This window comes from Martes martes (genome assembly GCF_963455335.1).
Source record: "Martes martes genome assembly, chromosome: 4".
Lineage (NCBI taxonomy): Eukaryota > Metazoa > Chordata > Mammalia > Carnivora > Mustelidae > Martes > Martes martes.
In genome coordinates this window covers 136,097,495-136,113,308 of record NC_137891.1, presented here as the reverse complement: position 1 = coordinate 136,113,308, position 15,814 = coordinate 136,097,495, and the positions used below count along the sequence as shown (strand labels likewise).

The 15,814-nt window shown below is 39.9% G+C and overlaps 1 protein-coding gene across 1 annotated transcript in view; it reads right to left on the bottom strand.

Moving 5' to 3' along the window:
• WLS (Wnt ligand secretion mediator) overlaps positions 1-15,814 on the bottom strand; it is a 101,344-nt gene that overhangs the window by 49,409 nt on the left and 36,121 nt on the right. The window contains exon 2 of the mRNA XM_080802137.1: positions 9,349-9,621. Within this exon, the coding sequence (XP_080658263.1) occupies positions 9,349-9,621 (273 nt within the window). The remainder of the gene's footprint in view (positions 1-9,348; positions 9,622-15,814) is intronic.

The following is a 15,814-nucleotide window of genomic DNA, read 5'->3' as shown; positions in this document are numbered from 1 at the left end:
GAGGGCACATAGTCCAGTTCTGTGAGAATATGGTATGGAGCCAAAGCAAATGGCTGGCAACAAAGACAACCGTCAGCACCTCTGGTACAAGAGTACTTTGTAAGAAAAGGCCACCCAACATAAATTATCACCGTGGTCATCAAGATGAATCTCTCCACCCCAATGAGCTTTTGCTTAATAACTACCCATGACAGACTGCTCCATGCTTCAAAAGACAACTCCAACTATATGACAGGAACTTTTTTTTTTTTTAAGAAGCTGAATTTAAATATTTTCAATCTTCCCCCAAACCTCCCCTTTAAAGAAGATACAATCTTGCTTATTAGGTTAGGCCTGGGCTTTCCTTATGGCCATAATATGAACAACAGGTAAGACAGAAAAGAGACATTCACTGGACAATTATTTTAGGAAATAACCTAGACCAGAAAAATTTAAAAGTCAGAACCTCCCCCTGCTTTAATACTACTACCTCTCCAACCAAATTAGCACTAATATACCAAAGCAAAAGAGGAACTGGAACCATTTTTAGCATCAGTGTGCATACAATAGGTAGACATTAAGGGAAAATTTTTTTTCGAATGTAGAGTCCCTGGCACTTTTGCAAGTTGAATTCAGCTTTAACAGAGGGTTTTCCTTCACCCATCTAACTTACTTTTGCTTCAGAAAGCATAATCCAGAAAACGGATTTTTCTTCATATTTTCTTACGTTAACCAAAATAAAGATAGGATTCTCAGTAAAATAACCTCACATTAGCTATGTGATGACTGACTGGCATTTAAATACTGACAGGAATACCCCAAGTTAGAAGAGGAGGAGGTAAAAAAAAACCAACCCTAAAACCACCTCATATATAGTGAGGGTGCCACAAGGAATCTGCCGCTGCTAGCTGCTTGACTGTTCACGCTCCTCATTGATGTCACCAGGATTTATTTTAGTAACCAGGATATACTTGTTATGGATGCAAAGAGAATCTCCTCGTTTATATTCTAAACTCAGAGCAGGAAATCAGACACGTGGGTGATCTGCAGCTGTGGCACTATAAACAGATTCTAGACTGCATTACATTCCCTGAACTACAGTTTGGGAGATTCAAAAGAGAAAAATAGAAAATACACTATTTTAGAAAGACCACTGCCACTTCTGTCCAAGAAGACTTGGGTGCTGGTTGGGAGAAGGCTCACTGACCTGCACGCAGGTAGCGTCCTTGTTGCCACGTACCACCCACCTACCTACATGGTTAATATACAACGAGGAGATCCTGCTTTGTCTTCGGCCAGCTCTGCTACGGTGGGCCAGTATCTCAGGGTGTAAGTTTTCTCCATCCAGGAAATGAAAGGATTAGCCCCTTTAACATTTTGGGATCAAGTAGCCAATTCGAAAACTTGACAAAAGCCACAAACCCTCTTACTCTAAAAATACATACAATAAATATGACTGAAATTTTATATAGAGTGCCAGGGGGACTGCCTGGCCCTTGAAATCCACCCATAAGCTTCCTTGTTAGAAGATTACTAGACTAGCAGCACTCCAAACTTCCTTCCAGGGCTCAAAGTCTGCAATCACACAGGTGATGTTTAATAACAGCAACTGCAAATTATTCAAACCATAAGTGAGTGGTTTGTTATGACTAGAGACTGACCCAATACGATCTCCTTCCCAATGTTAAACCGACCTGTAAGCCAATGGGTGACTGGAAGGGAGGAGGAAGAACAGGATATACCAAACTATAAACATTTGTTTAAAAAATCATGGCAAGGTTTTAGAGGAGCCCAACTCTGTTCCTAGGCTGTATTTCTTCACTTGGATATACATAATGTATGACAAAATCTTTGAGCCAGATAATGGAGATCCAGAGAGTTCTATAGTGATGCTGTCGAAGTAATGAGTTTACCAATAACCGCACCCAAATGAAACAAAGCCAAAGGCTGCCATTTTCCTGCCAGTATAAACTTGTTCTCAATGGTTGTTAATTCCAGGGTTGTGCCTAAAGAGTCCCTCGAAGGGAAAGGTAATCCATAAACAAAAGCAAACATACATGGTGTCCCTAATCTCCACTATCCTGGTTAATCGACAAAATACAGTCTTTTCCTGTGATTTTAGTTTTTTTCTAACCCAAGTCAGTAGGTAAGACTGATTCATATTAGAAAATTCTAGGTTCTCAACTGGGTTTGAAGGGGGCACATGACTCCATAAGAGGAAAGCAGACTGGCCATACAAGCCCATCTCAAATATTGACAATCTCCCTATCTTTTACCTACCTCTGCAAACCCCACCACATTTAAATTTCCTAGATCTTTTTGGTGTATTTTGAGCTTTTTCAGTTTATCACTTTTGGGGAGGTGAGTGGAGAGGGCAGAGAGAAAATGAGAGGTCATTTCTGCTCATATTGACTCCGATGAAGGTAGATAAAGAAATTTAAAAGATAATTTCAAAAATATTGGTGACATCAGCTTGTAATTTAAACTGTCCAGGGTGCCTGGGTAGCTCAGTCATTAAGCATCTGACTTCAGCTCAGGTCATGATCCCAGGGTCCTGGGTTCAAGCCCCGCATCAGGCTCCAAGCCTGCTTCTCCCTCTCCCACTCACCCTCCTTGTGTTCCTGTTTTCTCTGTGCCCCTCTCTGTCAAATAAATAAAATATTTAAAAACAAAACAAAAAACCCTATCCCATCAGGGGCAGATGGTACAGTCGGTTAAGCCTCAGACTGAGGCTTGGGTGGCGATCTCAGGGTCTTGAGATCAAGACTAGCAACGAGCCCCATTTGGGGCCCCACACTGGGCATGGAGTCTACTTAGGACTCTGTCTTCTTCTCACTCTGCCTCTCCCCCAGCCCCACCCCTGGCACTCGCTCTCTCTCTCTCTCTCTCAAATAAATAAGTGAATCTTAAAGGAAAAAAAAACTATCCGATCAGAAATGTTTCCTATAAACAGGGACTTTAACATGGTCATGATTCAGAGAAGGTCTCTTTTTTGAAAGGAATGGGAGAGAAGAATTAGATTTCTTCTTAGTAGTTGCTACAACGTATTTTGTTAGAAAGGACTGTCTGATGAAGCATGGAAATCCAGCCACATGAGTACCATTTTACCAATGGCCTAGCTCCATCATTAGCCATCGGTAGTTTCATAGCATATGGAATCCTCTCCCGCATTAAGCTCTCTTTGTGGACTCTTCCCAAGAGGCATCTGAAAACATAGAATTAAGAACCAAGACTCCTGCTAATGGCCAAGAATACGTTCACAGACTTTCTTCCTTTGGTAAATTCACCCCTAATCGTTTTAGATAACATGACTGTTTTTGTTTTTACAGTTAACAGACTGTTCTTTTATTCTAATTGTCTTCATGTGATATAAAAATGGAAGAGCACAATCACTTGGTAAAAAGTTAGGCCAAAAAAAAAAAAGTTAGGCAGGACGCTCAGCTATGGAACTTGAGAACAGGGTAATATTCTAATTTTTTTCTTTTTTACCAGAAATACGTTTTACAGAAATGTTCAGTTTGAGAGAAGAAAAATCAGTTGTCAGTTACAGAAATAATTCCGTCATTTCATGTAGTCATTTGTAGTAATGAAATAAGCAAGTATGACTTAACACTCGATCCTAGCATATAGCACAGGGCTCAAGGCAAAATATAATGACTTCATTACCTAAGAACAGAATAGATGGGCCGGCTTTTCCTACCCCATAGCATTTTCCAGTATTTTTTCAGCCTAAGGAATTTTAAAGCCCCTTAAAATTCTAGATTTACTACTCAACACAGATCAGTCCATCTTGAGGCTTTCTGCCAATGAATCGCAGTGCTTCTGTTTCAACAGCCTGTAGATTTGAAAGCTGGGTAGAGAGACACGTCAAAAAAAAAAAAAAAAACAACTTTCTTTGATCTCTGCACCCAGGTTCCTCAAAAGAAGCCCCATGGAGAGTCTGAGGGTATGCTAAGTATGTGACTTGCAGTTGTAATCAGTAGAGTGACATTCCTTTTTATAAGAAGGCACCGTCTTAGCCAATCCAGGCCTGTCTTTCACAGATACATACATAAATTGAGTGACCGATAATACACTTTAAAAAGAATGAGGTACACCCACTTTACAGGGTATTTTCAAATAACAGAATTTGGTGTCACAGAAAAATCAAAGTCCATCACATAGATAAGCATTCATTTTTCCCAGTGATTAACCCTATATCCAGATGCCAGATGTTTTGGTTGAGTTTTTCTCTGACACCCCTTTTCAGGGTACTCATGCTCCCCTCCATTTCCTTTTTGTAGTAAAAACTGAAGTCCCATGTCGCTTACAACTCTACAGAAACACCGTGTTTGTGCCCTGACAAATAGTTTAATTCCAAGCCTCTGAAATATTCAGGAAAAGTTAGCGTTGACCCAATCACAGATTTTGACAGGCTGGTCTGCTAGGAATTTGTCATTGCTATTTACCAAAAGGTCAATTACTTCTGCTTCCAAGCATCTATAAGTCTAGATTCCCTTCAGCGGGCTTCCCTCCCCAGCTCCGGCAGGCTATCGTTTTAAAACTGTCACCACTTCAAAGTTCAACTGGCTACTTTCTATACTTATCAGTGAAGGACAATTGTAGGTTTTTAAATGTTTAAGTTTAGAAGGTGAAAAGTGGGGGTTCTATTTAAAATTGCTTTTTCAGGGGTGCCTGGGTGGTTCAGTGGGTTAAGCCTCTGCCTTTGGCTCAGGTCATGATCTCAGGGTCCTGGGATCAAGCCCCATATCCGACTCTCTGCTCAGCAGGGACCCTGTTTCCCTACCTCTCTCTGCCTACTTGTGACCTCTCTCTCTGTCAAATAAATAAATAAAATCTTTTTTAAAAAATTGCTTTTTCAAATGAGGACTATGTTTGTTTTTTTTAACATAACTCACATGGAATATCTTGTCAATAATTAAATATAATATATACACTCTCTAACCAGTTTTATAAATTTCCCTCTAATTTATAAATTTCCCTCTAATGTCACCATTTCCCACCCAAAAACTATCAATCTGATGAAATCCTGGAACCGATTAAGTAATGACAAGCTTTTAAAGAGTCAATGATTTCTACTTTCTGAGGGTTTGTCAAGATCTAAAATTCTAGCTAAAACCTGTATCACCTTACATGGAAAAGTTTAAAAAGAATATATACATTTAACACCAAATGACTAAAAGTCACTTAAAATATATAGTTCTTAGGTTACCTTATCTGCTCAAAGACCCTTCAAAGGTAGATGAAAAATCTGGCCATATTTATATTTGTCTTGGAAATCCCAATATTAATTTCATTTTCCAAATTGTAAAATCCCTTCTCATTATTTGAAATCTGGAACTCATTTCATAGACTGCCTGAAAAAGTTTAAAGAAAAAATAGAATTGGTCCTGACTTTTCCTTACAATTAAGGTAACACTATTACATCCTAATCTTTGATAAACAGGAAGTCACCCACATATAATAGGATCTTGTTCACTACATCCCTGATCCCTTTTCTCCTGTCCTACTTATTGCTGCCAGAAAAGCATCCAAACTAACAGTAAAATATAAGAAGTAGACAGAAGTCTCACACGTTCTTAACATAAGAATCAGAGGAAAACAGATCTATAGTGTCTTATAAATATTATTATAATTAAAAATCTCTCTCTCTTTGAGCAAAGACATGCCTTCCTCAGTGTCCTTTAGCAAAGGTATAAAGAATAAATTTAAGAAAAAAAATATTCCCACAAACCTAACACATAACCTTCTCATATTAAAGTTGACAGCTCCCACCCATGGCTACTGCCCCTAAATAGTATTTTTTGACTTGGTTTTCTCGATGGCTCTATGATATCAGTTATTTTATACATTCATTGAAGGAACTGTTAGTTGTCTATCTTAATTTTTCAGTGTGCCCCTATTAGGTATGGGTTTTCACATGGTAAGAAATTTAACAATTTGGGCGCCTGGATGGCTCAGTGGGTTAAGCCTCTGCCTTCAGTTCAGGTCATGATCTCAGGGTTCTGGGATTGAGCCCTACATCGGGCTCTCTGCTCAGCGGGGAGCCTGCTTCCCCCCCGCCCCCCGCCCCGGCCTGCCTCTCTGCCTACTTGTGATTTCTCTCTCTCTCTCTGTGTCAAATAAATAAATAAAATCTTAAAAAAAAAAAAAGAAATTTAACAATTTTCTAAGATAAGAACCTTTAGTGCAATCTTTTCTAGATGAAGATAAAATATATTTTGGAGGCAGAACACATATTTGAGAGAGAAAAAAAAAACAAGACACATTCAAATTCATTTACATATAGAAATGTTTTAGTTAAAGCCTCACCAAAGAAGGCATTTTTCATGTTTAGGATTAATATTTGCTGGGAGGGGGTGCCTGGGTGGCTCAGTGCGTAAAGCCTCCGCCTTCAGCTCAAGTCATGATCTCAGGGTCCGGGGATCGAGTCCCGCATCGGGCTCTCTGCTCAGCAGGGGGCCTGCTTCTCCCTCATCTATCTCTGCCTGCCTCTCTGCCTACTTGTGATCTCTCTCTGTCAAATAAATAAATAAAATCTTAAAAAAAATATTTGCTGGGAGGTAGAGGCATCTGAGTGGCTCAGTCGTCGGTTGGGCATCTGCCTTCGGCTCAGGTCATGATCCTGGGGTCCTGGGATTGAGCCCCACGTTGGGCTCCCTGCTCAGTGGGGAGCCAGCTTCTCCTTCTCCCTCTGCCCCTCTCCGCCCTCATGTGTACACAGGTGTGCTCTCTCTCAAATAAATAAATAAAATCTTTAAGAAATATATTTGCTGCGAAGTAATTTATTTGTTAAAATATGTAATAGGTTCTGACCACCAAATAAGATGTGTTGTGTGTGTGTTGGAGGTGGGAGTCCCCCCATATCCAACAATTCTCAGACACCCGCAGAGTGTCCTACAACACAACTCAATTCTGACACCATCTATCTGGAGATGGATCTAATCCCCCAGGTTAAGGGCCATCCCACAGAGCGCCCTCCACATGATATGCCAATCTCAAGCCCAGGGTGTTACCTGCATTTCTGACCAACTGGCTATAAACTGAGAGGTTTCTACAAGCCCCCATTCGGGTTTAAACTGCTAGAGCAGTTCAAAGAATTACCGGTTGATGACAAAGGATATGAACCAACAGCCAGGTAAGAGATACATGGGACAAGGTCCCTAATGAAATTTTCTTTCCTCAGAGTTTGGGGCCCGGCAGGGCGGCACGAGGAAGCATTCTGGTTTGCCAGCCTGGTAGCTCTCTGAACTCCATTCCTTTGGGGTTTTTATGGAGGTTTCATTACATACACACAACTAATTAAATCACTGGCTACTGGTGACTGAATTGACCTCCAGCCCCTCTCCCCTCCCTGACAATCAGGAGTGGAACTGAAAGTGCCACCCCTCTATTTGTGGTTGGCTCCCCTGGCGACCAGCTCCCACACCCTTAGGTGCTTTCCAAAAGTTACCTCATTAACATAAGCCCAGTGGTGGTGGAAAGGGGCTTATGAACAAGGCACCCATTTCACCTTTATGGCTTCTGATGCTTTTTCAGGAACCGAGGACGAGACCAAATATTATAACAAAAGATGCTCCCATTGTTCTTATCACTCAGGAAATTCCAAGGGTTTTGGGAACCAAGAGCCAGGACCAAATATATATGAGAAGTATATTCTGGTGATCTGGATGACCAAATATATATTTCTTATAAATCACAGTATCAAAACATTGCCTATTACCCTCATCATAGCACATACCTTTCTTTCTTTTCTGTTTCCCAACCACTGTCTTTCCCAACTCCTTAAAAGGACGTGTTTTGTTCAGTCTTGTATCCCCAGTATTTAGCATTTAACGTAGGGTTGGGACATAATAAAGTCTGAATTAGTGAATGAATAAACGTGTTACACAACCAACAGAGACGACAATGGGCAAGAGAATGTGGACATGTGAAATACCACTGAATGCTTCGGGGTGTTGTGCAAATCTGGACCTTCTTCTCAGCCATTCCTTCTGTCTAGAACGCTCTTCTATTTGTCCCCGCTCTCACCCCCAACTTCTCGTCAGGTTTTCACTCTTTAACATTCACTTTAAATATCTACTTGCTCAGCTCTATACACACACACACACACACACACACACACACACACACACACACTCATACATTCATGCACACACCAAGGCGGTCTTCCCTTGGTGTGTTCTAAAGTTCTAAAGTTTAAAGCTTTTTCTTTGTATTTCCACAGCCCCCTGCACAAACTTTGATTGCAATCCCTAGCCCATCATACTGGCATATCATTTATTTGCCCATCATTGCACTTGACGACAAGCCCCTTAAAGGACACTGTCTTCACCTGTATCCACATGTCTAGCCAATAGCACAGTGCCAGGCAGTAGGAGACATGACAAAACAGTTTAAAATAATGGGTAAGAGACTGAATGAATGGAGGGAGTGCTCCATTCTGGAAATTATCTCAGATTATCTGTTTGTTCCCGATAAGATGTCTATCAAGCACCTATACTGGCAACTCCTACACAAAATAATTTTAACGATTATATATGGAGATTATTGCTGATACAGGAAAATTAGAATTAGAAAAAGTGCTTTAATCCAAGGACAGGCCCCAGGCAGAGAGGTCTCCAACATACTTTTTTCTCTTTCCATTTCACCCCTGATCCTGTGTCAGTAAAAAATGTTTTTCTTCTCAACCTAAGGTTCTCTATACTGTTCTCAGATGCCATGTATAATCGCCTCCTCATGAAATGTTTCTATGTCCCATGCCCTCAGAATCTTGAACCGCAAGTGAGTAAGCTACAAAAAACAAAACAAAACAAAAAAAACCAACCCTGGTTTTATGCAAAAATGAGTGCTCATGGGCTGGCATTCCCATTTTGACAGAGATCTTTACTAAGACGATGGCTATTCTCAAAGCCTAGAGGGAAGAGACATTTTGAAACATGGACCTTTCAGAAATCCTCAAATCACTCCACTGGGGTGAGCTCCGTCCTAACACTACAAAGGTGATGAAGCTTGGTGGTTAGGGCAAGGCTCTCAAGCCAGGCTGCCTGGGTTTGAATCCCAGCCCTTCTGCTCTCTCACCTCTGACCTTGAACAACCTCTTAGAGGCCCACAGTTTCTATCCCTAGGATGAGATAGTAAGACTAATCTCACTAAATTGCTAGGAATAGGAAATGGGTTAGTAGGATATAAGTAGGATATTCAGAAAAGGAAATGGGTTAGTAGGATATAAGTAGGATATTCAGAAAAGGGCCTAGCAAGTAGTAAGTAGTCAGTAATTTTCTGTACTGTTACTGGAACTGGCTCTCAAAGAACCAGAAGAGAGAAAGTATCCAAGGGAGGAAAGGAATGAGAAGAGAGAACACTTACTGATTTGATTGTTCAGCTTGAAAGCGATGTCCAGCTGCAGGATAAACAGCATGAATTGGAACCAAGGACTCATCTCCATGGAGGGAAGGGGGATGTGGACAGAAAACACAATGTCATTGGCTTCAATTTCCCTCGGGATTGCTTCCTCGATGTCTCGGATCTTGTCACATTGGTTGGGTCCCCAGGGCATTAGCCATTTTGTCTTGTGATGGTTTTTACGGACATCCACACACTTCACCGACATGTAGGACACTGCCGTCGTGGGGCCGGGGGCTGAAAAGAAAAGGATTTTCTGTTTTAGAAAAATCATCCACCGAAGTGCTCATTTTGGGGCTAACATTTGCCTCCAGTGTTCACACTGCCTTCTCTAATCGGGATCAGTAATAGCTGGGGATCCCCCAAATGCAGGTGAGGACCCTTCAGTGACCTCCACAGGCATCATAAAGTATCTCCAAGAGCTTCCCCATTAGGTTTTCAATCTCTGTCATTTTCATTGAAAGAATACCTTTGTAACCACTTTGGTTCAGTTACTTCCTTACTCCAAACAAATGTCACAAAAATCAACTGTGCTTCCGTTCCCACCTGCCAGAGGGCGGGGAGGGCTCTGGGACTTCACAGAGCACAGTGTCTGAAGTCAGAAGACCTGCGACTGAAGCCTGGTCGAACAACAGACTGCCAGTTCATCTTGGGTAAATTGGTGAGATCTCATAGTTTCAGGACCCTCATCTGAGAAACAAGATGGTTAGTCTCTAAGACTGGCCAAGACAGTTGGTTTCTAAGATTCTTAGATCTAACACAGCATTTGATGGAGAGAAAGAACTACATTGACCTCGGGCCCTCACTTAGTGTGGTCACTGTCAGAGGTGGGAACAGAAGCTGCTACACTGCAGAGGAATCCAATCCATGCATTTGATCTGTGCATTTCAAAAGCGATCATCACATTTGAACTATACAACATTTTAAAAAAACCACACTTTTGTGATTATAAAACGGTTATAGGACTATAAAAGAAAATCTGCAAAATACAGAAATTTTCAAGTTCAAAACAACATTTACCCAAAATCCCACTAGAGGGAAGTAACCACTGTTGGAAAAATATCAAAATACTATCTTTTCTAGGAGCATGTAATTAGATAAAAATTTACAAATGAATTACATTATAGAACTTTAAAATACATACTAATATTAATATATATTTCTGTAAGAGAGGAACACACCATACGTAGTTTTAGAGCTTTTTCTTTTTATTCACGTAAAGAAGCAGAGTAGCACAGTGGTGAGTCCCCCCAGCTCTGGAGCCCACCTACCTGGTATCACATCCTGGCTCCCTCATTCCTACTTCTGTCACCACTAACCCACACTAAGAAGGTTTTGCGTGAATTATTAAACCTATCTGTGTATTAATTTTATCATTTCTTAAATGGCAATAATAACATTATGTACCCTTGTGAGTCACTGTATACATTTAACAAGTGAACATGAAAAGTAAAGAACAGGGGCACCTGGGTGGCTCTGTAGGTTAAGCATCTGACCCTTGATTTCAGCTCAGGTTATGACTTCAGGGTCATGAAATCGAGCTCAGTGTGGGGTTCTGCATTAGGCATGAAGCCTGCTTAAAATTCTCTCTCCCCCCTCCCCTGCACCCCCCCCATCCCGTACTCTCTCTAAAAAAAAGTGCAAAACATTAGCTATTATATTTTCTATATAATTAAAAATTTTCAACTGTTTGCAAAATAACCAGTCAACATAATATATCAAATTTAATCTACCTAATCTAATCTCCCCCTCAGCTTATAAAGTTTGTCTTATAAACAAGAATAATTCTTTCCCTAATATTTTGCTAGTAATTTATCTTAACTTTTCCATCTGTTGTCTAAATTTATTTACAGCACATATGAGTGTAGAGAAGTTCCAGATTTCATAGAATATCTCTTTACCTGGGGTGCCTGGGTGGCTCAGTCAGTTAATGTCTGACTTTGGTTCAGGTCATGATCTCAGGGTCCTGGGATCAGCCCTGGATCTGGTTCCATGTTCAGCAGGGAGTCCGTTTCTCCCTTTGCTCCTCCTGACTCATGGCGGCCTGTGTGTGTGCTCCCGGTCTCTCCCTCAAATAAATAAATAAAATCTCTGGGGTGCCTAGGTGGCTCAGATGGTTAAGCAGCTGCCTTCAGCTCAGATCATGATCTCAGGGTCCTGGGATGGAACCCTGCATCAGGCTCTCTGCTGAGGGGGGGGTCTGCTTCTCCTTTTGTGCACCCCCCCAACTCGTGTGTGTGCACTCTCTCTCTCGAATAAATAAAAATAAAATCTTTAAAAAAAATAAATAATAGGGGTGGGTGGCTCAGATAGTTAAGCCTCTGCCTTTAGCTCAGTCATGATCCCAGGGTCCTAGAATTGAGCCCCATGTCAGGCTTCTGGCTCAGCAAGGAGTCTGCTTCTCCCTCTCCCCCTGCTCATCTCTATCACTCTGTCTCAAATGAATAAATAAAATCTTTTAAAAAAATAATTAAATAAAAAAATAATAAATAACATCTTTTAAAAAAAGAATATCTCTTTAGCTTTATGTTTTCCCCATGCTTCTGTGCTTAGACCTTCTTTATCTCCAAATAAACAGCCACTTTATTATTTTCAAGTAATTTTTGTACAATTACATGTTTTAAAATATTTATACATTTGATACAACTGAAATTTGTTATGAGGTAAAAGATGAACTGAGGTCCCAAGTTTTATTTTTTCTAACTATTTAAATTATTATTTACTGAACAGACTTTCCTTTCTTGTTGACTTATGACATCAACTTTATCTTATGTATACCTACAGATGGCTCTGGACAATCTGCTCTATTTCATGTATTGGACTGTCATTTCATGGCTCGATACAATATGGTTTTGAATCCTATAAGGTGATGGTTTGTATCAATATCTGACAGTAAATCCCATCCCCCAATCCATTTCAAATTTATCCTTTTTATCCTTTTTCTGGGATTTGATTGAAATTACATTAAATCCACAAACGAATGTGGACAGAATTGGCATCCTTTTCCAATAATTTAGTTTTCCTATCCAAGAACAGTGATTCCTTCTCCATTAACTGGAGCCCATTTTTGTATCTCTTTGAAAATTTCTGCAGCTTTCTTCATGTGGGTCCTGCTAGTACAATATGCTTTTAAAACTATTTTTTTATTTTTATGTTTATATTTATAAGATGTATCTCTGAAAATGATCAGAGAAAGGAAAACATTATAGATTATGGTGGTTTAAATTTGTTTAATTCTGTGCGTATGTTAACTGTCATACTGTGCTTTCCCACCTTTTAAGAGCAGAAGTCATTTCTTATGTAATAGAAATCAGGTAACAACTAGAAAAATACACAAAGCAAGAGAAAAATCACTTAGGAGGCAAGAGTGTGGGGTGCCAGGGTGGCTCAGTCAGTAGAGCGAGGGTGCAACTCTTGATCTCAAGGTTGTGAGTTCAAGCCCCGTGGCAGGTGTAGCGTTTTCTTAAAAAAATAAAATCTTAAAAAAAAAAAAAAAAGAAGGCAAAAGTTTTTTGCCCTGCTTCTAATGCTCAAATACATGTTTTTTCTATCCCTTAATATCTGTCCTAATGGTAAATTTTTAGTAAAATGTTATGTTTGCAGTAAGTTGTTGCAATGTTGACTCAAATACACCAGAAAACATGGCATGACTAAACTCTAGCAGGAAGCCCTTCAGTGTACCACAGAATCACCACTAAATCCATGCAAGGGAAGTTTTTCTTTAAAACTCAAAACTCTTTCACAAAGACATTTTACACCTAATCCACCTAAAATCAGACATCTGGCTTATTAGAAATATGAATCAATTAAACTTTGGTTATCCTGACTCGGCCAAATAATGCCCTCCCAACATTAGAAAAACCAAATGGTACATTTAACTGACCCTTTCTAATGTGGCTGAAGAAATAAACAAGGAGACAAAACTCATGAATTCTATTTTTGGCTAACATACTCAAACTGACTATTTGCTGCAGAAAATAGTTACTACATTTTAAAACTTCGATTCTTCTAAAATGAACCTAACCTTTTTTCATGTCTTTTCTTCCCTTCCCCACTTTTGAAAAACAAGTCTCTCCCTCCTTAGACCAAAATGAAAAATAACTAGCTGAGTTCCTCAGTTAAGCTCCAAAACCACATTCCAAACTTAATAACAGAGAAGCTGAACACTTTACGGGCACAAAGGCTGCATTTTTAATGGACACAGTGAACGCCTGCCTTTGTAGCAGCCTGAATTATTTTCATTCTTTCATTAGCTTAGTGTATCTTGCATAAAGAAAAAAAATCCCAGGAATACTAATATTTTCATAAATCTCATGGCACTGAACTATGAGAAGCCTCAAGTGCATCTCAAACCGTATTATGGGAATCACAAATATTTTTCCTCACTTGAATAAATTAGTCCTCTAGCCTCTAGTCTCAAAAACATTTGCATAACTTAAAAACCTGAAGACAATTCAACATTTCCAATTTTTCCAGTAGTACTCAAAAAGCAAAACACTTGTATTTTTTAGAAAGTAAATCAACATTCTGATATTCAAACACGGACAGTTAATGTTCTCCAAATAATATATTTACAACTAAAGACAACTTCCTACACCAGCTAAAAGTGAATTTCCAGATGTTTTGTTAAGTAGAAAGCCTATCAAAGTAAACTAAAAACAAAGCTTATAGCTAGTAGAAAGTGTTTTCACTAGCTATAGCCAAAATTTTAAGTACATGGATCACAAAACAGTCTCAAATTTTTAAAAAAGCTTGATTTCTATCTTTAAAAAATAAGAAGTATGAAGGATTTTACTCTAAGAGGGAAGAATAAAATGGAAAATGTTGAAATTACCTGCAACCTTTGAAGAAACCACAATCAACTAACAGGTATATGTGCCAAAGGCCCTACTTGGTCACTAGCATGGTTCTAGGGATTAATAGAGTTTGTATATTGAAGAAGGGACTGGATGGATTCAGGTCAACAAACTGAGTCATGTTTGCTCAGGTGAAAGCTAAAAATAACCACTCCTCAGTATTCCTAGGATAGTAATGCAATATCACCCAGCTGTCTCTGCACACATTTTAAGTGTCCCCTCTACCCATCCACAGCATTTAACTGGGGGGGTGGGGGTGGGGGGCAAAAGCTGCTCAACACCAGTACAATTTAGTAGCCAAGCGATCTGGCCAAAAATGAATTCGCCCAGGCACTGCGGACTGGTTAACTTATGGTAGGTTAAGATTGCACAAAGACCATGCACAGAAGACACAAAACCATGAGCTATTCATTGAAAGCTCAGACCTGTTTTGAGTTCAGTTCTCTTCACTACGTCAAACACAGGCCATTTCCCACTTCCTTATCTGTACTTCAATTGCCAGTATTTTTGGCCTCTGCCTCTCCCACTACAGTACAGGAATTGTGAAATGTGATACTATATGACATTTAATTTTAAAGGGATAAGAAATCAATAAGACTTCTAATTCAAGGTTGTGAAAAACTGCCCAAACACATCTCGATGCCTCTTTGAAAATTCAGTGGCTCCTCAATGACATACATTACAGAGGTTCATAACCACATTCACCAAATAGGTCTTGAGTACCCACTATGCACTAGGCACTGTTAAGGTGCTATGGTGAATCCAACAGACATCAGCCATCCAGCCAGGTGGAATGTACAAATAATGGGGGACATAGGCAATAATTCATAATTACAGTAAAAGGTCATTATAATTATGGATGCTACATTTATCCTGACATTACCTGAGAAAGAGCAACAGAAAGATATTGAGGTAGGAGACATGAATTCACTAGAATGAGGTAAAAATTCCAGTCATCATTACAACATAACCTTGAGTAAAAATGTAAGTGAACAATGACTAAACCGGCACTCCTTTTGGAACAATATTGACTCCAGTCAGCTTCCTGTTATAGCATCACAAATGGCTCTCCAGTTTACAAATTACCAGCTAGCCAACCACTACCGCTATCATGCTCAAAGTTGAGTCAACATCAAATCATTAGCCCCTACTCCCTCCAGAACCTGTAATTAAAGAGTTGGACAGAGATACAAGACTTAGTTGCCTCCTAGAAAAGTTAAAATAAAATTAAAACAACATGCTGACATGACACACGGTCTCCGTTTAAGCCAACGCAGACTATTTCTTTCTTTGCTTTATTACAAGTAAAGAAGCGTCCTTTGGCAATTACCTAGGAGTATCACTATTATGCGGGCATTATGCTAACTAAAGATAGAGACAAATGCCAGTCCCAGACCCCAAGCTGCTCACAGTCCAGTGTGGGAGGCGGAGAAGTTGGCAGAGAAGTACCTCAGGTTTGTGCAGGACCCACGGGCTGTAACAGAGGGCCGGGGTGGGGGTGGGGAGGGGTACTGCTCAGCAGGCCCGGGCTTAGCCTCCAAAGAGAGCAAGTGCTGGTTAGCCCAGGGGGAAAA